Genomic DNA, 24,079 nt, shown 5'->3' with positions numbered 1-24,079 from the left:
ATACCAAAGGGGATTCCCCCTTACTGACTCGCACTACCTAATCCAATCGCAACTTCTCGTACAATTCCGTCAAAGCTCGGAATCATATCTCGAACGTAGGCCGCATTCGGTATCGTCTGGTGTTAACGGTCAGACCGAGGTGTACCGAAGAAACAAGATGTCAGCGCCCATGCGGCTATGGATACGCCAAGGAAAAACATAGTACGTACAATTAGAAAATGTGTTACCTGTGCCAGTGAGCAAAAGCGTTTGCATAATCTCAATAACAACAAGGCCAGAAATTTGAATGTGCATACCGTTCTATCCCAGTTGATTTCTCTAGACATTCCCAGCTCTTTATTTGATAACATTTTCATTTGTGATTCTTGTATCGTTTTTCTTGATAAGTTTTCTAAATTTCGTCAAGTTGCTGTCGAGTGTGTTTCTAATTTAAATAAATCAGCTGACTTTAAAAGATGTGCGAAAACTCCACCATCAGCTCTGAAATTGACAGTAGCAGAGAGATTAGAAAGGTCTGTAGAGAAGTTAAAGAGGTTGAAAATCAGTGATGATGTTAGGCCTATAGAAAGAAAATCTAGTTCTAAACGCAGAATACAGTTTACTCAACCTACTCCTAAAGATGATAAAGAAAACTGTGAGCCCGGCAGTGACAATGATCTTTTGTTTGACCACTCGTATAGAAAACCACCTGTATCTTTTGGTATTAGTAATGACTTTGACGTCGGATCTGTGCTTGATGACTGCCTTGACTGTACAAAGGATGATAGTTTTCTTAAAAACTTGGACAGAGAACTCGAACAGTTATGTGCACCAGGGTGCAGCGTGCTATTTAAGAAGAGTCCATTATACCTGAAAGTACCTCATTATTTTGAGAGTGTGATAGCGGAGATGTCTATTCATCAGTGTCCAGATTTATTGAAAATCCTCACAGTTGCGTTAGGGAGTAAAATTGGACTACCCTCCAGGATGGCAACCATTTCTACAGTATATGGCATGATTCTACATAGCAGAAACAATCAGGTGTCGGGGATACAGAGGCTGTACACTGCATTGGCAGTGAGGTACCATGCAGACAATAAGGTATAACATGGTTATATAATTGACATATAAAAACAGTTTAAAAGTTGAGTTATTGAATTTACCATCACATACATTTTTGATGGCATGTCAAATTGTAAGACTACATATTATAATTACAGGAAATATTTTAAAAAATTGCTGAATCGATTACACAAAATTACCCCAAGTAATCAATTATACTGTTCAGTGTAATCATGGCCCATCACTGTGGCATAGTGATAGAAATATAGTCGAACATGTCCTAAAGGTTACCTATAAGGCTATAACAGGTGGCCTTTATATTTATAGACAGGTTTTAGTTATAAAATAGAGTATTTAGGTAACCTTTATTTAAAATAATTTCGGTAATTATAATTAATATGTAGTCTTACAATTTGATATTCCATCAACATGGTACCCCACCGTCAATGCAGTGTACAGCCTCTGTATCACCGACATCTGCTTGTTTCTGCTATGGAGAAGCATGCCATGATTGTAGAAATGGTTGCCATCCTGGAGGGAAGTCCAATTTTATTCCCTAACACAACTGTGAGGGGAAGTAATCCGGTAATACTCTCCCATTAGCTTAGGTCAGCAGTAGTGTCATTGTTAAACCTGAATTTGAAGGGTGAAGCGGTATGCAAGTATAAACTAGTACATCTGTATATTGTTATATTTTATAAATGGATCAAAATCTACTGTAACTAACAGAGGAAATGCTCACAAATAAGCCCCCTATCAGCTTTTAGTTATTTGGGAGAGGGTTTATTTGAGGACAAGTTCATACATTACAAATATTATAGACATGGATTTATGTCATATAATTGCCATTATGCAGTGTAATAAAGCCATTACCGGTACATAAATTTTGTTATAGACATGTTGCTATGACGTCACATTAACAATGGATTCTTGACCAGATATATGGTGGGAAATATGTCAGCAACTATAAACTCATATCTGAAATCCGCTATAATAAATGGAACTCATGACAGATCCTCTATTTATGCATGATCTACTAACACATTTATTACTGTTCTAACTTTTTTGTTGCATTAATGAATTGTTTTGTTCAGTTTGTTTTTATTTTATTTTACAGTAGTCAGTACAACAGAATTTGCTATGCCTGCCGTGTTGAGTAAGTGAAAATTTAGTATTTAAACCATATAAGGAGCAGATTATAACCCTATACAAAGCTTCATTTTTCGCTGAGGTAAACTTTTCACAACAAAGATACATGTAAAATGTACAGTTGTATTTGCAAAACCTAACCATTAAATAGTAAAAATGTATCTCTGTATTTGTGTATTCAACTATATTGTACAAATAAGTTTGTATCATGAATTTATTGCATTTTATAAGTTACAACACTTTCCATAGAGTCCATGTAACTCAGCTTAATATAAATGACTACACAGTAAAGGTCAAATACATACAAGTATGTGTACGTGTGTACGTACTGAACAGATCTAGAACAGAGCTTATGTAAATTAATTAGAATTTAATTATTGTTTGTGATGGAATAATCATCTGATCATACTATGATTTTAAATAACAGAAACTTGTTGTCGCTGAACAGCAAGTCAGATCCACTATTACATTAATTGAAATGTTTACAAAAAAAAAATTGCAATGGACAAATTCAATGTATTTATTATTTCTATTATTGTCAGATATTTGTTTACATTTTAATTTAAATTATTTCATCATTTTTTTTTACAGTTACTCACACGTCTGAACAAGGTCCATCTAACTCTAACAGAGGATTCCAAACGAAATATCATTGACAGTTTCGGCAAAGAAAGTGAAAGTGGTCTCCTTGAACAGTTGGCACATGGTCATGATGGAAAGCTCAATGGTGACAATCTAGACATCAGGGTCAACACCAACGATGTGAGGATGAACAATCATGACAAGGACTATCATTTCTTTGCTACCGATTTTACCTTGGATCGCGTTGAATTGAAAGGACTAAATACAGAAACTCCCCAAGTTGGTGATGTGCCGGTCACTTGTTTTATTCCTTCTGACAACGAGAAAGACCTGTTCAAAAACACTTTGAAAATCCTTTTGGCAAGGGAAATGGTAACTGTTCCTGGATTTGAGTGGATGAACAGCATACTACCAGATCACATTCCACACGAACTTGAAGATGACATGGCCAAGAAATCTGAGATATTTCTCCTTCCAGTATCCCTAAACAACGAGATTTCATACTCTGACTGTGTTCACATCCTGGATGAGTACACCGAGATAACCAACCACTGGTATTCAGCAGCTGGCAGAGGTAAGACATTATGGTTGGAAATTCAGTATTTTATGGGAACCTTGTTGCCTTAAATGCCTGCCCTCTGAACGACCAGGTAAATTGTAGGTGAAATCTTATTTGATATATGTAGGAGATCTGCTGCAAATTATGATACCTTCCCAAGCTTGGTAATTAGGGTAGAGTGCATTGCTCAAGGACATGACAACCGTAATTATAAAAATATAATATTTAACATAATGTTGCATATTAAAGACAGTAATTTCAGTTGTATGTTTGAAAATATTTCAATTTCAAACTGGACTCAATGAAGCTACCAACTGTTGCCTGCTCATTTGCCAATGAAGATGACCAGATTAACATTGGCGCATTAGGGAGTGAGTGCGCATGCCTGGGCCTGGGTAGTCCATTGTCCAGAGCTCCAACGAAAAACTATTTTTTACGCACTATTATTGAATTTTGTGAAATATTTTACTAGTGGAAATCTTCATAAGTGGACACTTTATCAGACTGTGTATCTTCTACTTTCGTGTGTATCACAGAAATATGTCTTTTTGGACTATGGAGATAGGGCAATGATTTGAAAGCTACCCAGTGACTACTGTTCACAGTACATGTATACTATTATAACTTACCTGGACTTATTTATTGAATGTGCTTCCTGATATATTATATACATTTGTACACCTGAGGAAACATGGCAACCCAAAGGAAATACAGCACGGGAGGATCGTCCGGAGTCAAGACCAGGGGAACTGGTTGGGAAAAAAATATTGATGAGAGACTTGAGGAAATTACGACTTTGTTATCGACTCTCATAACAAAGTCTGATTTCGATACTAAAATGAAGAGACTCCGAGATACTATCAGAGAGGAAAACAGGGAATTGGCCGATGAACTCAGGGGTCGTGTGTTCGAATTGGAAACGGAGAATGAGAGTCTCCGACAGACAATAGGAAACCTGGAGGCACAAGTGATTGATCTGCGGTGTTCCAAGGACGATAACATATCTCGTCACAACGACCTGGAACAACATGGTCGCAAGAATTCAATCAGAATTCGCGGTTTGGAAGACACGTCTGAGTCTGAAACAACTGAAGACTGCATGGATAAAATTGTGAACTTTGTTTCTACCAAACTCAATGTCCCTATTACGAGTTGTGACATTGACATAGCTCACCGCCTCGGGAAATTTAACCGGGATAGACCTCGGAATGTGATCGTGAAGTTCACGCATCGTCGGAAGAAAATCCAGATCGTGAAAGCCCGTTCCAAGCTGAAGAGGACCAGGTACACGATATTCGAAGATCTTACCAAGATGAACCAACAGATCTTAAAGGACGCCTATAGACTTAAATGTGTTAAGAACTCGTACAGCACAGATGGCAAGTTATTCGCTATACTGACCGATGGTAGAAAAAGACGTCTTCACGTTGGTACCCCTCTCACGGACAGTTTTCTCATGGACGAATCAAACTTTGTGTAAATATTAAGGATATACTTACTCGGTAATGGCCTAGGCACGGCGGTGCCGCCAGGAGCTTTTTTATCCTGGTTTTACCGAGACAATACATGTACAGTGTTTGGACAGTGTTTTTATGTGTCCGTGTTTGTGTCAAATTCACTGGATAATTTATGGTGAATCGCGAATTATTCTGTGTATGTGTATAGATTGGGATATAATTTTCTAAAATTCCGGTAAGTCATATCAGAAAAATACTAATTTTATATCTCTGGTCATATATTCTTGTTAATAGCAATTTACATGTATACTGTACATATATTTGTGACTTATGCGGCTGGTGCTAATTGTGATCTACTCGCTATAATGTTAAACTCATCCTGTATAGGATGAACAAGGTACGACTACGTAATATTATATAATTATACAGCTAATTACGTAGAAAAAAATCCAATAGCCTACATTTATGTTGTGGAATATTGTATGCACAAATGTATATGTACGGTATGCATGCTTTTGATACATGCAAATATATCATATCAGCTTGAATAAATGAAAGGTCTGTTATCATCTCTTTAATTATTCAGAGTTAAAGTCCAATAAGTAAGGTAATACTAATTTTATTATCGTTCTATATGGTTTCCCGCCTTATTTTCCGGAATATTAACGGGTTTGATTTATCCTTAGTATACTACTTCCGGTGTGTAATTTACTTCCGGTGATCATGATAAAGCATGGAATGCAAGTGTGCGGATGTCAGACTGGAATGTGTTTGTACTGTGGACGGTAGTGGTTTGTTTAGGTAATGACCACTTTAATGTTATATTTTATATTATCTTTTCTTCTTTTTCTCATTTATTCCCTTATCTCTTTTCTAACGCTCTTTACTTCGGGGGTGGAACTAGATCATATGTTCATATTAAGATATAAATATGACACAAATACAATTTTTGTCAGCTAATACTCAGGGCCTAGGAGACAAAATTAAACGTAGGGATGTTTTTTCTTATTTAAGGTCGACTAATAGTAATGTTTTCTGCTTGCAAGATACACATTTTAGTGAAGAACAGGAAAAAATTATTAGAAGTGAATGGGGTTTCCAATGTTATTTTAATTCTTTTAAATCGAATTCTAGGGGTGTTGCTATTCTTTTTAAAAATAATTTTGAATTTAAAGTGCACAAAGAAAAGAAAGACGATACTGGCAATTTCCTAGCATTAGATATTGAGATTGAAAAATTTAAAATCACACTTATAAATTTATATGGTCCAAATAAGGATAACCCGGTTTTCTATGACACTCTTGTTGAAACGATTGAAAGTTTTGCTAATAGATATACCATTATTTGTGGAGATTTTAACCTGGTTCTTAATCCTAAGACTGACTATGATAAAAACTACAAGCATGTTAACAATCCTAAAGCTAGAGAAAAAATTTTGGAGATCATGGACAACCTTTCACTGGTAGATATTTTTAGAGAACAGAATGAAGATGTAAGACGATATACATGGAGGAAAAGCAACCCACTCAAACAGGCCCGATTAGACTTCTTTTTGATTTCTGAAAACTTCATTTCTAGTACTGAAAAATCCAAAATAGAACCAGGTTATAGATCTGACCACTCTTTTCCAACATTAGCTTTGAAACTAAACGAATTTTTCCCTGGTAAAGGAATTTGGAAATTTAATAATAGTTTATTACAAGAACAAGATTATTTGGATATGGTTAAAACCTGTATAGCTGAGACAAAAGAACAATACTGTACTCCAGTTTATAATTTACATAATTTGATGGATATTCCTGACAGTGAGATTGAGTTTGTTATTGATGATCAACTATTTCTAGAAACTTTACTTTTGCAAATTAGAGGCAAAACAATCTCTTTTTCTTCATTTAGGAAGAAACAACAAAATATTAGGGAAGACAATCTAAGAAAAATAATTCAGGAAATTGAGGAACAAGATGATATAGACACAGTAGAGTTAGAAGTTAAAAAAAGAGAACTACAGGAAATTAGGGATAAAAAAATAAAAGGTAGTTTAGTAAGGTCACGTGCTAAGTGGGTGGAGGAGGGTGAGAAGCCTACTAGATATTTTTTAAATTTAGAGAATAGAAATTTTACATCTAAAATTATACCTAAATTAGAACTAGATAATGGAGATATAGTTACTCAGCAGGCAAATATTTTGGAAGAGGTCAAGAAATTTTATGAAAATTTATACAGTAATAACAATGAAATAGCAGATGTAAATTTGAATGAACTTTTAGAATCATATAACATAAATAAAATTAGTAAACAAGAATCTGACAATCTTGAAGGTCCAATCACATTGATAGAAGCTGGCAAAACTTTAAGAAATATGAAAAATAACAAAAGTCCAGGTATAGATGGCTTTACAGTTGAATTTTTTAAGTGCTTTTGGAAATATTTGGGTAATTTCATCGTTCGATCTATAAATTTAGGTTATAAACAGGGATCTCTTTCTATTTCACAACGACGAGGTATTATTTCTTGCATTCCAAAGGGAGATAAACCCAGACATTTTATAAAAAATTGGAGGCCCATTACTTTGTTAAGTGTTGTGTATAAAATAGCATCAGGTTCAATAGCAAGTAGAATAAAGACAGTGTTGGATAAAATAATTGATAAAGATCAAACAGGGTTTATAGCAGGTAGATATATAGGGGAAAATACCAGACTAGTCTATGATATAATGCAGTATACAGAAGAAAATGATATTCCAGGTATGTTTTTAATGATCGATTTCGAAAAAGCTTTTGATTCAGTGTCCTGGGAATTTGTTGAAAAAGTATTGATGTATTTTGGCTTTGGAAATAGTTTAATAAACTGGGTTAAAACTTTTAATAATAATTTAAGTGCTACTATTAATCAGGGTGGGAATCTGTCTTCTTTCTTCCAAATTAAAAGAGGCTGTCGTCAAGGCGACCCGATCGCCCCCTATATTTTCATCCTCTGTGCAGAAATACTAGCGATAAAACTCCGAAATAATTCAAAAATCAAAGGTATTGATGTTGATAACTGTCCCATACTTTTGTCACAATATGCAGATGATACGTCTCTTGCTCTTGATGGTACAGAACTATCTCTACAGGAATCAATATCCGAACTTAATTTTTATGCAAATATATCTGGATTAAAAATTAATATTTCTAAAACTCAAGTGGTTTGGATAGGTAGTAAAAAGTTTAGTTCTGACAAATTTCTTCCAGATCTGGGTTTACAGTGGGGAAGGGAAAATTTTACACTTTTGGGAATTGAATTCCATATTAATTTACATGAGATTCCAAAGCTCAATTTCGATAAGAAATTAACTAAGCTTAAATCTCTTATTAGATCATGGAACAGGAGAATTTTAACGCCAATTGGTAGAATTAACATTATTAAATCAATTTTAGTTTCACAATTTAATCATTTATTTATCTCACTACCCAACCCAGATTATAGGTTTATTAGTAAGTTAAATACTATTTTCTTTGAATTTTTATGGAATAGCAAAGTTGACAAAGTTAAAAGAGATGTAATTGTTCAAGACTACATTAATAGTGGTTTAAAAATGATAAATATTAAGGCTTTCATAGACTCTCTTATGTTAGGTTGGATAAGAAGATTATTTTCTAGCACCTCCAAATGGCAAGCAATTATAAAAACATATGTGAATACTGATATGTTGATACAGTGTGGCTCAGACTATTTACAGCAATGTGAAAAGAAATGTAAAAATTTGTTTTGGATAGATGTTTTGAAAGCATGTAGAAAGTTTGTTACATCAAATGAAGTAAATATAAATATTAATTGTATAAATGCGTATCTGAAGGCACCATTATGGTTTAATGACAAAATTACTATGGACAAAAAGTCTGTTTTTTTCCAAGACTGGTATAAGAAAGGAGTTGTAAATATAAATGATTTGATAAAGGATCATAATGCTGGTACATTTTATACGTTTCAAGATTTTACACAACTGTATCGAATACGGACTAATTTTCTCCAATATCATAGTGTCATTTCAGCTGTAAAAAAGTTCAATCCCAATCCTGTTCTCCCCATGCTGGAAATAACACGTCCATTTATTCCAGTAAACTTTGAATTTTTTTTTAAACATTTCAAAGGGTCAAAACACTTTTATAACATTATGATCAGAAATAATATTGTGCCCTCAGGACAAAGAAAATGGAATTCAATTTTTGATAGAAGCAATATTTACTGGAGTCAGGTTTTCAAACTTCCGTTTATTGTAACTAATAACACAAAATTCCAATGGTTTCAATATAGAATCAATCACCAGGAGGTTCAAAATCTTCTTCTTAGCTTTGAAACTCTTTTAGATACACTCCTTATTCCTTTTGGTTTTAATAAAGATTCATTTTTATTTGGTCTTCTCACACAAAATGTAAATGGTAAAATTGATAATGAAATTCTCATTGTAATTAAACAGTACATATATAAAATGCGCTGTCTGCACAAGTCCTTAAATTTAAATGCTTTAATAAATACTATACAGGACTATTTTAATATACAAAGATGTGTAGCTTATAGCAAAGGAGGTATGTATAAGGAGAGATTTAGAAACGAATGGCTAAAATGGGAAAAATTAATTAGGTTATAGCTTTCATTTCATAATATATTTAACTGACATGTCTCCTAGGCTCTAAAACACTAAACTGGTCAATAATTTTGCTTTCTTGCTCTGATAATATATTGTGATTTTTCCATCCCCTTTCTCTCCCTTTTTTGTCTATTTATCTTTCTATTTATGTATGTCAATACTGTCTGTATGTCTGTGTCTCTGTTTAGTCTGTCTGTGTCTTTCGGTCTAAGTAGGTTGGTGTTAGTCTATGTATCTGTTTGTCTGTATATGTCTGTCAGTCTTTCTGTATATGTCTGTGTCTCTGTTTAGTCTGTCTGTGTCTTTTTGTCTAAGTAGGTTGGTGTTGTTAGTCTATGTATCTGTCTGTCTGTGTGTATGTCTGTCAGTCTTTCTGTATATGTCTGTGTCTCTGTTTAGTCTGTCTGTATCTTTCTGTCTAAGTAGGTTGGTGTTGGTTTATGTATCTGTCTGTGTGTATGTCTGTCTGTTTGTCTGTACATGGATGAATAGCAGGATAATAGAAACAGAATGTGTGTTTAATATGCATTTTCTTATATATGTATGTATACAATAATATATACAACATGTGTAGAATGTGTGCACTTGTATGGGTATATTTGAGTTGTAGTAGGTGCGGTATGTGGATATGTTTTCATGTAAGTGCTGTGTGTACATGCCAATGGATGGATATCAAAATAGTACATGTATGTGTAGTAAAGCATGTGTGCTCATTGTCATATGCAATAGTTAGTATATGACTATATGTAGTACGTATGAACATGTATATGTGTATAGTGTTGTGTACATGTATGTATATGTACTAGAACATTCATGTGTGTGGGAAGGTGTTTGCGTGGGGTGTGTCATTCTCATTCGTCAGAGTTACTTCCCTTCGTTTCATATGTCACTCGGTCAGTACGGTGGTGTAACTTAGCAGACTCTGGGGGGCGAGAATGGGGGTGTGTTGGTGTGTATGTGTGTGTGTAAGCTTGTGCGTAGTAAATTATAATAGAAATACACATCAGTGCTGAAAGGTGTGAATGACCATAAAATGTAGATGTCTTGTGTTTGTTGATAATATATGTTTAACTGAATAAAATATAAATTACAAAAAAAAAAACATTGGCGCATTAATTTGTGGCCTATTTTCACACCGTTTAGCCAGTATCAATGCGCCGCAGTTAATTAAATTTGTTTAAAGACCAACTCAATTCATCACCCCATGAAATCGACAAAAGCAAGATCCGCCAATAAGCCCATGCCTGGTAATAAGCCCACCCATGTCTTTTGCAGTTCAGTAGAAATCCCAACCAATGTTATTTCATTGTCCTGCAATAAGCCCACCCCCTACTTTGAGTCAAAGTTTATATCTTGGCCCCCTGGGCTTATTGCAGGATAAATATGGTAATATGATATCCCAGGATCGATACAACAAAGTATTGTTTTCTTGTGTGCACATGGGATTTATTTATATGAATGATTCTTGATGCATTTTTTTTTGTTTTTGTGAATTTTTTTTAAATGTTGCATTCATATTATTTTAAAATCTTTTGAAGGAGGTGAATTGGATAATCTCCAGATTCCAGTAGGTGGTGATCAGCTGACAAGAGTCCGATTACAAGGTGCTAAAGGATTGAGAGCAGGAGCACGAACAGCAGAGCAGAGGTTTGAAAGGCTCTATCCAATGGTGGTGGAAATGTTTCATGTACTTCAAGATTTCTTGGAGGTAAATATAGATATGAATTGTTAATAAATGTAATAAATGCAGTAAGACTAAGTGTATACATGCACAATCTATATTATACAACATACAATTACAAACCACTCTTTCTCAGGTGGAAGATGATAAAATGACTCCACCATTGGGTTAAGATTTTTGTTTGTTGTCTAGCTGTTGTTTAAATCTATTGAAAATTTTAAATGAAATATTTTAAAAGTACAAAATTTAATTAAATTTTTCGCAATTGTCTACACAGAAGCTGTGCAAGAAATTCCTGAATTTGTCTAAAGGACGGGATGCAGGAACCTTAGCCAATATGAAGTGCCAGATTCAACGGTCCAATGTAAATGGGAAAGTTAAGAGTCGATTCAAAGTAAGTTGTCTTGTCATTTTAAGGCCAAAAATGTATGTTTACAATTAGGGTTACCTGACCTATAGGCTGCCCTTATAAATCACAACCAACCTTAAAGATTTTATAAGCATTCCATGAAACAGACATATCGGTATATTTTATTTTGGTTTTATAGGAAAAATTGCCCATCTTTCCGTCTGTTACACTTGCCTCGTCATTGCTCTAGATCTTGTTGCTTCAATTATTCAAATTTTATGAAACTTCACACAGGTGTTTAGAATACCTTTGACAAGTTTTTTTTTATCAAGACCACCAGTGTATAAAATAGAAGATACCAGTCCTGATTTCAAAATTTCACACTATAAAATATTAGATAATCTGCCCATGGACTCCTTCTCTTGGATGGGCTGTTACTTCAATTCAAACACTTTAATACTCAAAAATAGTACTAGTAATGTTTTTTTTGCATTATTTTGGTCTGGATAATATTTGTATGACTTTAAAGTCACAAGAATGTATAAATTTTAAATGTAACAAACACAGATTGAGGGCATATGAGAAGTTGACTGATATTGTCCAGGTTTTCTCCAGTTTTTCATAATCTTGTTTCATCAACATTACAGGCACATGAAGACTTTGTGCTGACATGTGGCCACAGCTATTTCATTGCCTACATCATGAAGCATTTCAACATCACAGATGGGAAACCAATGCACCATGCCCTTCCTGACAAGATCCGCAGCTTCATCAATGCCAAGAAGAGAGAAGTTTTTAACAACATTATGGATGAAGTTGTGGCAGAGATATTCATACCATTTGAGCTGGAGGTAAATTAAAAGTACCAAAATCCAATACAAAATCACAAGTCCGGACAAGGCGACAAAAACAGTAAAAAAGGGGGAGAATTATCAACATACATGAATCTTTACAAAAACCAGATTTATTAAATAGCGGACTATTGACAACCCAAACTAACTATACTAATGCACAATGTACAGTAATATTACATTGTATGTATACTCATTCTGCAATCTATAATAGAATAACTTTTCAAAGTTTAAAACATTAAAACTCAAAGACAGTTTAATTGGATATACCGGTACTGGAGCTATTAAATACAGCTATATACACTTCAAGTTGAGGGTCTACATGTACTTCAATAATATTTAAAATATCTGTACGTTTCAGCATGAAGGAATATTCTACATTCCCAAACTGTACACATGTATAATATATTATATTATACAATGGATATATATATATATACAGAGAGTCCAGATTTAGTTTAAAGTTTGTCATATAACGGATGAAACCAATTTATGATCACATTCTTGTCTTTGTTTGGTGTACACTACAGGTATATGTACACTTTACATCAAACTTCAAAGAAAGATTTTAAACACTTTTGAATGTCAACTTCTCACATCAAAGGAAAATACAATTGAACCAATGTACTAAACTAAATCTGGACCCTCTGTAGTGTTCAAAGCACTTTTCCACTAAGGGCTGTTCCAAACATATCCGTATGGGAGGGGTAGGAGGCAACAGTATTAAATAAATGGGTGGTGGGGTTAAATCTACATCTGCGTAGTATTCTCAATAGTAAATCAGTTTTATTATACTTTTAATATTTAATGGGTGGTGGGGTCTCAAAATTATGCCTCCCGCCCCCACCACACATCAAATTCTGGAATAGCCCTAAGCTATAAACAACATAATTTATATACATCTGTACATGTTACTTTTCAGGAACCAATCACGGATGAGATGCACATCCAGATATCCATCATGACGCAGCCACCAGTAGTATTCACAACTGTGGCACGCCCCGACAATGGTACTGTGAATGTAGTGTTGGATGTTGCAGGAAAAAAGGTAATTGTGTCTCTCAAAGTGGACACACTACTTCATGGATGTCGTGTTAACATACCAGGAGTGACTGCACCCATCAAGTTCGTGACATTTAAACCACCGAAACTTGAGGATGATCTCAACAACTATGTGGTGAATTTCATGCAGTGGTATTTTATTATTCTGCAAATGAAAGATGCTTTGCACGAGGGAGACATATACAGAATCAATGTCATTCTCAAGCAGATGATTCCATTTTTCTACAGTCATTCTGCTATGTCGAAATATCTAACTGAGTGCATAGACTATATCTTAAAAACAGAACACACTCTATCACAACAAATGTCAATGAAAGTAAGGGCAGCTTCTGTTGTAAATCCGACCGGTGGTATTGGAAATAATAAGGCTGCAGACCTTCAAAAGGAAAATGAAGTCAAGTATTTGAAGGAACTTATTCGTGGCCTGGGTGCTAACAAAACCGAGAAGGCTATTGTTAATGTCACCAGGGCAGCACCAGTAATAGCGAGTGTGTGTGATGCCTTTGACGAGCAGACAAAGGTAAAGAACCTGAAGTCAACACACAAGGTCCGTAGTAGGTCAGATGACACAAGTGCTCTGTTGAAAACACTACAGAAATTGGATATTTGGAGTATTCATGGTGGACGTCAGTTGCAACAGAAAGTCAAGCGTTCTCCATTCGATTTTCACAGAAGTCATTTCAAAGGCATCATTAAAAACACTATAAAGAGGTTGTTAAGAGATCTGCCTGCTATCCATGAGGACAGTGACAAATCTGACAGTGATGATGAATAGTCAATCTGTTGCGGGTTTTAGTCATACACGAATGTAGATTGTTCAGTAAATGGTTTTTTTGGTGATCATTTGAGAAAATATCCAACCAATTTTAATAACATTTTCTTATAGGAGACAAGTAAAATTTCAGGGTTTTGACGTCATTATTCGCAATAACAGATACATCATATTTATCCAACAATAAGCCCATACCGTGTAATAAGCCCACCCATGTGAAATACATTTCAGTAGAAATGCTTACAAGTGCTATTTCATTGTATTGTAATAAGCCCACCCCCTACTTTGAGTCAAGAGTTTAGGTGTTGGACCCCTGGGATTATTGCAGGATAAATATGGTATGCATATACACTATATATACAATAATGTATATATGTATTGTAATGTCAGGATGCAAAATTTCAGAGGAAAATAATTGCCAAAAAGTCTATTGATCAAACAAGCTGGACAGAGAGTAAAGGCTAACAGCATTACTGTTTAGCTCTATAGTTCATCACTATCATCCTAAAATAGGATAAGTGTACATGTTTTTTTCCTTACTATGTACAGTGTATAGGTTACATCTATTGAAGTGTTCAGCTGCTATTCAGTCCCATATCAGCTTTTTACAGTTTGAACAACATTCAACAGGTGATTTGTTGAAAAGCACTTGTTCAAACCCAAAATACTGCACCAAAAATGTACGAGAACATGAGGTTTCATTTTTACAATAGTTTATCATTTCGTCAGACATGCCTTTTCGAGCCTTTGAAATGTCACTGTTGTTGTAGTAAAGAAGGGCACTAGCTGGCTGACCATTTCTCCCAGCACGGCCGATTTCCTGCATATAGCATTCAATGGTAGTTGGTGGTCTACAGTGAATGATCTGTGATATTGACGGTGCATTTAAACCCATACCTAATGCAACTGTGGCCAGAACGAGTCTAATTTTAGGATTTTCCTTTGTAAGTTCAGTGACTATGTGTCTTTTCATATCGTCAGTGTAGTCTTTGTGGTACTGACCGAAGATCCGGTTCTCAGGAAGTTGTTCACCACTGTATTGTAACTCCTGAAGGCAGTACGATATATACTGATAACAGTAACTGAGAGCTTCTAAGCTCTCCATATACACAATTGTTACAGGAAAGATTCCTAATTGAGTCTTCAGTCCGTCGGCAATAGGTTCAATTATTTTGTCCAATTTTTCAAATTTGTGGAGATTTGGTAGCCTTTTTTCAATATTTAAAAAGATGTTTGGTCTGTCGGGATTGACAGTGACCACCTGAGGCTGCTGGTATTGTAATATTTTACATAGTTCGTTTATTTTCTTTGGTGTTGCTGTGGCGGTAAGTGCCAGGTGTGCAGCCTCTGGGAAAATGCATGTTGTTTCACCCAGTTTTTTAAAAGCGGGTCTGAAATTCTCTCCCCTGAAGATAAAGAGATAGCACGGATATAGATAATTACATAGAGGATCTAGCACGAGTGTTCATGTCATATTGAATTTATTGCACAAGTGTATTATTTTCATATGAAATTAATAAACGAGTTCAATAAATTCTAGATTCTATTTATTATACAAGAGGCCCAATGGGCCTGTATCGCTCACCTGGCTCTACAGCAAATTTGCAGTTGATTGAGGTCATTTCTACAGATACTATGCCGATTCAGATAACAACTTTATTCAAATATCAGAGTAAGCTAGGTTTATTCATGTCAATATATTTTCTAGTCCTTCATTCCAGCATTCTATTGGCCTAAGATCGGATCTTGGTGACTGTTAGCTCTGAGCATGCTACAAACAGGCCAAATATCAAGTCCCTTGGCCTCTTGGTTATTGAGAAGAAGTGATTTGAAGATTATAGCCTATTTGACCCCTGTGACCTTGAATGAAGGTTAAGGTCATTTATTTGAACAAACTTGGTAGCCCTTCATCCCAGCATGCTACAGGCCCAATATCAAGTCCCTGAGCCTCTTGGCTATTGAGAAGAAGTTGTTTGAAGATTATAGCCTATTTGACCCCTGTGACCTTGAATGAAGGTCAACGTCATTTATTTGAACAAACTAGGTAGCCCTTCATCCCAGCATGCTACAGGCCCAATATCAAGTCACTGGGCCTCTTGGTTATTGAGAAGAAGTTGTTTGAAGATTATATTCTATTTGACCCCTGTGACCTTGAATGAAGGTCGAGGTCATTTATTTGAACAAAATTGGTAGCCCTCCATCCCAGCATGCTACAGGCCCAATATCAAGTCCCTTGGCCTCTTGGTTATTGAGAAGAAGTTGTTTGAAGATAACAGTATATTTGACCCATGTGGCCTTGAATGAAGGTCAAGGTCATTTATTTGAACAAACCTGATTGCCCTTTCCCCCAGCATGCTACAGGCCCAATATCAAGTCCCTGAGCCTCTTGGTTATTGAGAAGAAGTTGTTTGAAGATTATAACCTATTTGACCCCTGTGACCTTGAATGAAGGTCAATGTCATTTATTTGAACAAACTTGGTAGCCCTTCACCCCAGCATGCTACAGGCCCAATATCAAGTCCCTGGGCCTCTTGGTTATTCAGAAGAAGCTGTTTGAAGAGTATAGCCTATTTGACCCCTGTGACCTTGAATGAAGGTTAAGGTCATTTATTTGAACAAACTTGGTAGCCCTTCATCCCAACATGCTACAGGCCCAATATTAAGTCCCTGGCCCTCTTGGTTATTGAGAAGAAGTTGTTTGAATATAACAGTATATTTGACCCATGTGACCTTGAATGAAGGTCAAGGTCATTTATTTGAACAAACCTGATTGCCCTTTCCCCCAGCATGCTACAGGCCCAATATCAAGTCCCTGGGCCTCTTGGTTATTGAGAAGAAGTCGTTTGAAGATTATAGCCTATTTGACTCATATGACCTTGAATGAAGGTCAAGGTCATTTATTTGAACAAACTTTGTAGCCCTTCACCCCAGCATGCTACAAGCCCAATATCAAGTCCCTGGGCCTCTTGGTTATTGAGAAGAAGTCGTTTGAAGATTATAGCCTATTTGACTCATATGACCTTGAATGAAGGTCAAGGCCATTTATTTGAACAAACTTTGTAGCCCTTCACCCCAGCATGCTACAGGCCCAATATCAAGTCCCTGGGCCTCTTGGTTATTGAGAAGAAGTTGTTTGAATGAAAAAGTTGATGCCGGACGGCCAGACGGACGGCCGGACGGACGGACGACGGACGCCGCACCACGGCATAAGCTCACTTGCCCTTCGGGCAGGTGAGCTAATAACTCGAGAAACATGTTTACTGATGTATTCTCAATGCTTCTCCTCTATACATGTATAGCAACGATTAACGGAAGCCCCAATTTCATTACTGAGACAATAGCGTGACGTCATGTACAATAACGTGACGTCATTTATATATGACGTCACAATAGTGTTCCCAGTGACCAGGCTCATTTGCATGTTAAATGTACGTGTGCTTCATCATTTTTAATGCACCCCTTTAATGCACCTTAAACGAGTTCAATAAATTCAATATGACATAAACATGAGTGCTAGATTCTATTTATAACTCGAAAAACATGCTTACTGATGTATTCTCAATGCTTCTCTTCTATATAGCGACGATTAACGGAAGCCCCATTTTCACTACGAGACAATAGCGTGACGTCATTTATATATGACGTCACAATATTGTTCCCACAGTGACCAGGCTCATTTGCATGTTTAATGTACGTGTGCTTCATCGTTTTTAATGCACCCCTTTAATGCACCTCAAATGGCATGTGTTATGTAATAAATGTAATTAATGTCTCCATAAGCCTTTATTCTACGTCTCAGTGTACAGAATGATCTGATCTAGTTGTAACCCATATTAGCTCCATTATGGACAGACTGAAGGTATTACATATTTTTTATATTGATGACATTACGATATTAAATACAAAATTTGAATTTTAAGCTCTTGTTGATTTTCACTCACCATTCTGTAATCATATGTACCTCGTCGATTACAACTGCCCCCACGTTTGCCTGGTACACGGAAGATCGGAGAATAGAGGAACATGTCTTACTATTGATTAACGTCTCCGGATGTGCGTATATCAAATTATAATTTCCTCTCTTGATGTCATTCATGGACACAGACTTAGGCAACTTTATATCACATGAATCATCGTCATCATCATCATCGTCATCACTAACTTTGTCATCAGTGTATGTAGACGCATGTTTTCCATCAATATTTAAAAAGCATGCTTTGATACCCTTGTCTCTTAAACTGTACACCTGATCTTCCATGATGGAGCTTAAAGGGGTTACAACTATAACGATCGCTGGTGTTTGCAGTTGACGTTTCCGTTGCAACAAAAACGGCAACAACTGAAAGATGACGCTTTTCCCATAGCCCGTGGGAAGTACAGACACGCAATCTGACCCGATAAACACGTTTCTGAGTGTATCTATCTGTTTATCCTTCAGATCGTAATCTAGTTTCAGTTTCGCTTTTGCGAACTCCAAACACGTGGAAAAATCAGCCATGTTGTTTTGCGGAAGTATCTCGGACCGAGTGAACCAGTTACATCCGGCGAAGGAAATGTTGACATTCACAACATATCACTGCGCCGGCCTACGTTCGAGATATGATTCCGAGCTTTGACGGAATTGTACGAGAAGTTGCGATTGTACCTAATCAGCCAATCACTACCAGCTACTGTTTCGCCTAGATCAAGTTCCTTACGACACTGCTTTTTCTTCGATTGGTAGCAGTTTTCCTGGGTAATTCACATATTGAAAAGGTACATATCTCATATATTGTCATGTTGGACAGAGTTTACCCGTGTTAGTTGGTTAGTTATGTCAGAAACAAAAACCTCACAACGCGTTTTACGCTCGCGTAGTAATCTGCCAGTTAGCCCTGCATATGACCTATACAACGTTTAATCTATACAACGTTTGTACAAATACCCGGACCAGTTTCATTATAGATGTACATGATTTATAAGCAAACACATTGCGTAGTGTATTGTGTGTAGAGTGTGTGTCGAAAAGATAGTATCTTAAATATTTGATTCTACTAAAAATAAGCACAAATATTGGTAAGATATATGTTTACCAATAACATATACTTTTCATGGTTAATCTTTTTTGGACATTTTGGATTTCTTTGCCGTCTAATTTCACTTTGAAAACGTGTTATATTTTAAATGTGTTTGATAACATCTCGACAAGCTGTGCAGTTCCATATTCCTCATTGTTTCGGATTAAATCTTTTAATGTTAATTGAGTTACTTAACTGGTCAGGCCAGGTATGCTACTTGTCATCCTGTTTCTCTCAAAAGTAAATATATATATTTATATATATATATCCTCGTTTTATTTATATGTAAAATTCACTATCATCTGACAAAATCTCTGAATTCCAAAAACCGAACAAATATGAAGCAAATGTTTGTTTACAGGCCCACTCTCTTTATATTGAGTATGGGCGCTGTATGTCGTTCATATATATAGAGGCAAACGAATGTGTACGTATACAATCGGTAAAAAAGATGAGATGTATTGTATACTACTATGTCCAGCTGAAGCAGAGTAAAAAGTTAACACGAGATAAAAATATATATATAGACATCCCAGTCTTATAAGCTTATAGAACTATCGTCTTGCAGAAAATGTATGGAATATGTTTGAAATATTTTGGCATGTATGTTTGATAATCAATTTTAATGAAATTTAATATGTTCATGTAATTTCACTTCTCAAAATATAAGTTTAAATACAGCTTTTTATAGTATTGTCAAATATCTACCTTTATTACTAGTATTTACTTGGATTTCGGTATTGATAGATGAGAGAGATACAGGTCTTTGGCGTCTACTTGATAATTAGACCGCCGTGTAAAGAAATCCCGTTTGCCCCTAAAAACAAATACCTGGATTTTCAGTTTTTGGAGACACCGGATTAAACCTGATACCTAGCTTCTGACTAAGGCTCATTCCCCAAACACTGGTAAAGACAAAGGAAGGCAGTTATGTAGGAAGTTCTTTGAAGTTATGTTATAGTCTGTTTCAATATTGAACACCAACGCAGGTAAAAATAGGGTCTACTCATTAGAATCAGATATAGTTTTCTAAATTCAAAGTACTATCGTATATATTGTTTTACTATTAACAATGAAATGACAATATTATAACAATAAATATTTGTATTTTCAAAGTACTATGGTTTACTATATGTTTTACTATAAATAACGGCAATATCAGATTAAATATATAGATAAAAAATAAAGAAACTTAGAAATTGTTGTCTCAATTAAAAGCACAAATTATGGATGTTACTATTAATAATGACAATATATGTTGATGATCAACTTAACGTTGACCTGCGGGTTCGCCATTCCTGTGTGACAAACAAAAAATACAATTAACTGAACCTAAAGCAGGTACATACAAGAAAATTACAATTGTTCTTCAAGAATTGACCTATAAGGTATTTATGTGATAATATAAACAAGTATGGAAAAAGGCAATATATGTAAAGCTATTTGAAGGAAACCTGAAACAGATACTGTAAAAGTGGAAATATTCGCGGTGTGGAAATTTTCGCTTATTTCGCTAAATCTCGTAAATTTCCGCGACAATTTCCACACGCGAATATATTAACACATAGAAATACTAAATATAAAAAAATACAAGTTAGGGCAAAAACATCTTGGCGGCGCGAAATTATCCACACCGCGAACACTTTGGAAGCTGGCTAAGCGAAAATTTCCACACGCGAAAATATCCACATTTACAGTACAACGTTACAAAAAATATTACAAGAGTCCTGCAGTAACTGGTCTATATAGTGTTATATGATAACAAATATGAAAAAAAATCAAAGTAATAAATATAAATAAAAATGATTACTTATAACTTAACCTGACACAGATACAACTTTTAAAGAATACTACAACAAGTCTAGGGACCAAACAACCTATTGGTTTTCCATAGAATTTAGTGTTAACGTTTTTGAATATTTCATTCAAATTATTGAATTCAATATGACAATAATGGTTGATAACAAAGGTCTAGGGTATCATATAACACCTAATAAAACAGTTGGGTCCTTCAGTTCAAATTTTTTCCAGGGTAGCCACTTTGAAAATGGGTCAATTTCGCAGTAAATATTCTCAAAAATCTTAAATGTTTATCTGTTTATTATTATTACCCGAATTTTTATGACAAAAATCAATGAGGCTGACGAAATTTATATCAACATTTCTTATTGATAGTTACCTATCAGGCTAAATATATATTTTCTAACTTCATAACATACTGACCAATCAGTGACTGCCAGACATTTGATACTTGGCTCAACTTTATATACAAAGGAAATGTCTCAGAAATCGATTTTTTTCAATTGGTTGATTGTTCCCTATTCAACAATAACTTAAACCCTAACAATCGTATATCTGAAGTATTTAAACTAAATCTGAAAATAATCATGAATTAAATTAATTTTACATAATATCAACGTTTGATCGATCAAACTTTTTTATAGAAAATATGATTCAAAAGTATCAAATGATTGATTTTGTATGCCAAGATGTTGATAATTCAAATATCAAAGCAAAATATGTTGATTTTCCAAAGTGTGATATCTATGTCCATTAGGTTTTACACAGTATTTCTGAAACACTGTGGAAATCATTAACAGGTAATGCTTTTCTTGTCACCTATCAGATGAATTGACTTACCCGTGTTCTGATTTACCTGTGTTCTTACATTAAGGTATTTCTGTAATAGACTATAACTCTCTATTAAACACCGTGACCCCTATGTAGACACCCCACCCTAACCCGAGTTGGTGTTCGGGGAAGACTAAGGACAAATAAAGTAATTATTTCAACTGTTTGAAATGTGAGTAATGTGAGTAATGAAATGTCACATGTCAATCATTTGTACTACAACTATGTTTACCTAGCTCTAAGGAAGCACGCATAAAATATCGGAGCTCATGGAGATATGAATCGGTTATCTTGTTTATCAAACCAGCGTAATGACATTTTCAGGATTATTTCCAGACTTCAAAACGTTGATATACACATAAAGTATATGTATGGTCATCTAGAATAGGCACGAAGTGCGTGTGAACAAACTCGCGAGTGAATTAAATGTAATCATATACTTAACAGTAACACTACCGTTAGAGTTAAAAAAAATGCATGACATTGGTAATGCACTTATCGCGTCCAGTGAATAAACTAAAGAAACCAGGGAAACAAACATTGGACCAACAGATGTTTCAAAAAAAATATATTAATGAATAGTACGTCATATCCCATATGCCACGCCCCTACCGTAGCCATTTATCTAAGCTACGACTCGGATGTACCTCTAGTGATAGAGACTGGTCGTTACACAAACTTACCTGAGGTCCAGCGATTTTTTTCCATTTTGTATGAACACCGTTGAAAATTAAATATTTTTCGTATGGGAATGTCCTACGTACTGCGATATTTGTGCAGAATAATCTAGTACACTGTGTAAGTATTTTTATTATTTAAATGCCAGAGGCAAGTTTGTTATTATTTGCAAAATAATGATTTTCAATATATTTTCTCGAAACCTATATATTTTATGATGAAGCATATACGTTAGCTCTAACGATAAATTACAACAAAACGTATTAGTATTTAAACGTCGACATAGGCTTTGTCGTATAAAGATAAAGATCTGACATTTCATATTCAAAGAGCATACATATCCGAATACGGCTGGATATCATGTCCATTTTAACATTATCCTCATTGTGCATTTATATTATGATGCGTGACACTCAATTGAAAAAAAAAATGATTGTATTGTATATTGTATTGTATTAACTATAGATTTATACTATTTGTAACGTTCTGAAAAAAAACAAAAAAACAAAAAAAAAACCAATTAGATTCTAGAGTTCGGACTACAAGGGTCGATTTTCGAATATTCTTGTAAATACATGTAACCTACGGACTTCGAGACAATTTAGTTTAATAATACGATATCTCGGCCCGTACTTCAACATCTTTGGATTTTACATCTATTCCAGAAAATAGTTCAACGGCCAAAAATCGTGATATACTCATAAGCTATATATACTGTTTCTTTCCCACCTGCTCATTAATTTTCACTGATAAGCAACTGTATTTTCTTCCAAAATGAAGGAACGTCACTTTTACAATAACACGTTTCTTTTCACTCATTAGTTAACGCCGTTCAATCGGCGATACGCATTATTTTAAGAATGCACGTTCAACTACGTTATTTAATGCATACATGACATGAACAGAACAAGTTGATCTTACGTTGATCTCCAAGCAAAGCTGGGAAACAATAAAATGTATTCCTTTTTCAGCCAGTTCTCAAATATTGCTTAAAGCATATCCAGAATTATTCACAGTTCATCAAATTTAGTGAAAAAGAGTCGTCCTCTTATGCTTCTATTTTGTCCACACTCCAGACCAACAATACGAAAACAGCACGTTAAGCCGGCGCTTGTATACGTTCCGCACCTTTCAAGTACAGCAATGTTCCCGAAACTCTACATTTTCTCGGTTATATACACACATGGTTTTCCTACCATAAAAGGGGCCGCGGTGGCCGAGTGGTTAAGGTGTACCGACACTTTATCATTAGCCCTCCACCACTGGTATGCGAGTTCGAAACCTACGTGTGGCAGTTGCCAGGTACTGACCGAAGGCCGGTAGGGTTTTTTTCCGAGTACTCCGGCTTTCCTCCACCTCCAAAACCTGGCACGTCCTTAAATGACCCTGGCTGTTGATGGGACGTTAAACAAAAACAAATAAAATCCGACCATAAAAGGACTAGCTTACACCCACCGCTGTCACCTGATTTATTTATTTATTGATTTATTCGACGTTTGCATTCATTAGTAGACATGTTCTAGTTCAACAAATAACTGACCTATTACATATTGGAAATTATATATATTTCGTTCCCTTTGATT

At 35.2% G+C, this 24,079-nt stretch overlaps 2 protein-coding genes across 2 annotated transcripts; one reads left to right on the top strand and one right to left on the bottom strand.

The window, feature by feature from the left end:
- The first annotated feature begins 88 nt into the window (after positions 1–88).
- On the top strand, positions 89–14,178 carry LOC117321385. Its single transcript, XM_033875828.1, has 7 exons — positions 89–201; positions 2,159–2,197; positions 2,782–3,346; positions 10,954–11,123; positions 11,374–11,490; positions 12,093–12,296; positions 13,219–14,178. Exons 3-7 carry the CDS (start codon positions 2,959–2,961, stop codon positions 14,131–14,133), a joined length of 1,794 nt encoding a protein of 597 aa, XP_033731719.1. The 5' UTR covers positions 89–201; positions 2,159–2,197; positions 2,782–2,958; the 3' UTR covers positions 14,134–14,178.
- A 195-nt stretch (positions 14,179–14,373) lies between these two features.
- Positions 14,374–18,762, bottom strand: LOC117321386 (ATP-dependent DNA helicase Q1-like). Its single transcript, XM_033875829.1, has 2 exons — positions 18,072–18,762; positions 14,374–15,536 (listed from the first exon to the last, which is right to left on the bottom strand). The coding sequence occupies exons 1-2, from the start codon at positions 18,626–18,628 to the stop codon at positions 14,717–14,719; spliced, it is 1,377 nt and encodes a 458-aa protein (XP_033731720.1). The 5' UTR covers positions 18,629–18,762; the 3' UTR covers positions 14,374–14,716.
- Between the last annotated feature and the right edge of the window lie 5,317 nt (positions 18,763–24,079).

This window comes from Pecten maximus, unplaced genomic scaffold, assembly GCF_902652985.1.
Source record: "Pecten maximus unplaced genomic scaffold, xPecMax1.1, whole genome shotgun sequence".
Taxonomy (NCBI): domain Eukaryota; kingdom Metazoa; phylum Mollusca; class Bivalvia; order Pectinida; family Pectinidae; genus Pecten; species Pecten maximus.
Note: the sequence above shows the minus strand (reverse complement) of the source record. Positions and strands in the feature narration are given on the sequence as shown.

What these genes read in the sequence shown, in the direction of transcription:
- LOC117321386 (XM_033875829.1), bottom strand. Translation starts at nt 18,628, where the DNA reads ATGGCTGATTTTTCCACGTGTTTGGAGTTCGCAAAAGCGAAACTGAAA. An exon ending in GTACATATGATTACAGAATG is followed by an intron (nt 15,537 to 18,071) that starts GTGAGTGAAAAT and finishes CTTTATCTTCAG; the next exon opens with GGGAGAGAATTTCAGACCCG.
- LOC117321385 (XM_033875828.1), top strand. Translation starts at nt 2,959, where the DNA reads ATGAACAATCATGACAAGGACTATCATTTCTTTGCTACCGATTTTACC. An exon ending in GTATTCAGCAGCTGGCAGAG is followed by an intron (nt 3,347 to 10,953) that starts GTAAGACATTAT and finishes AATCTTTTGAAG; the next exon opens with GAGGTGAATTGGATAATCTC. An exon ending in TCATACCATTTGAGCTGGAG is followed by an intron (nt 12,297 to 13,218) that starts GTAAATTAAAAG and finishes GTTACTTTTCAG; the next exon opens with GAACCAATCACGGATGAGAT.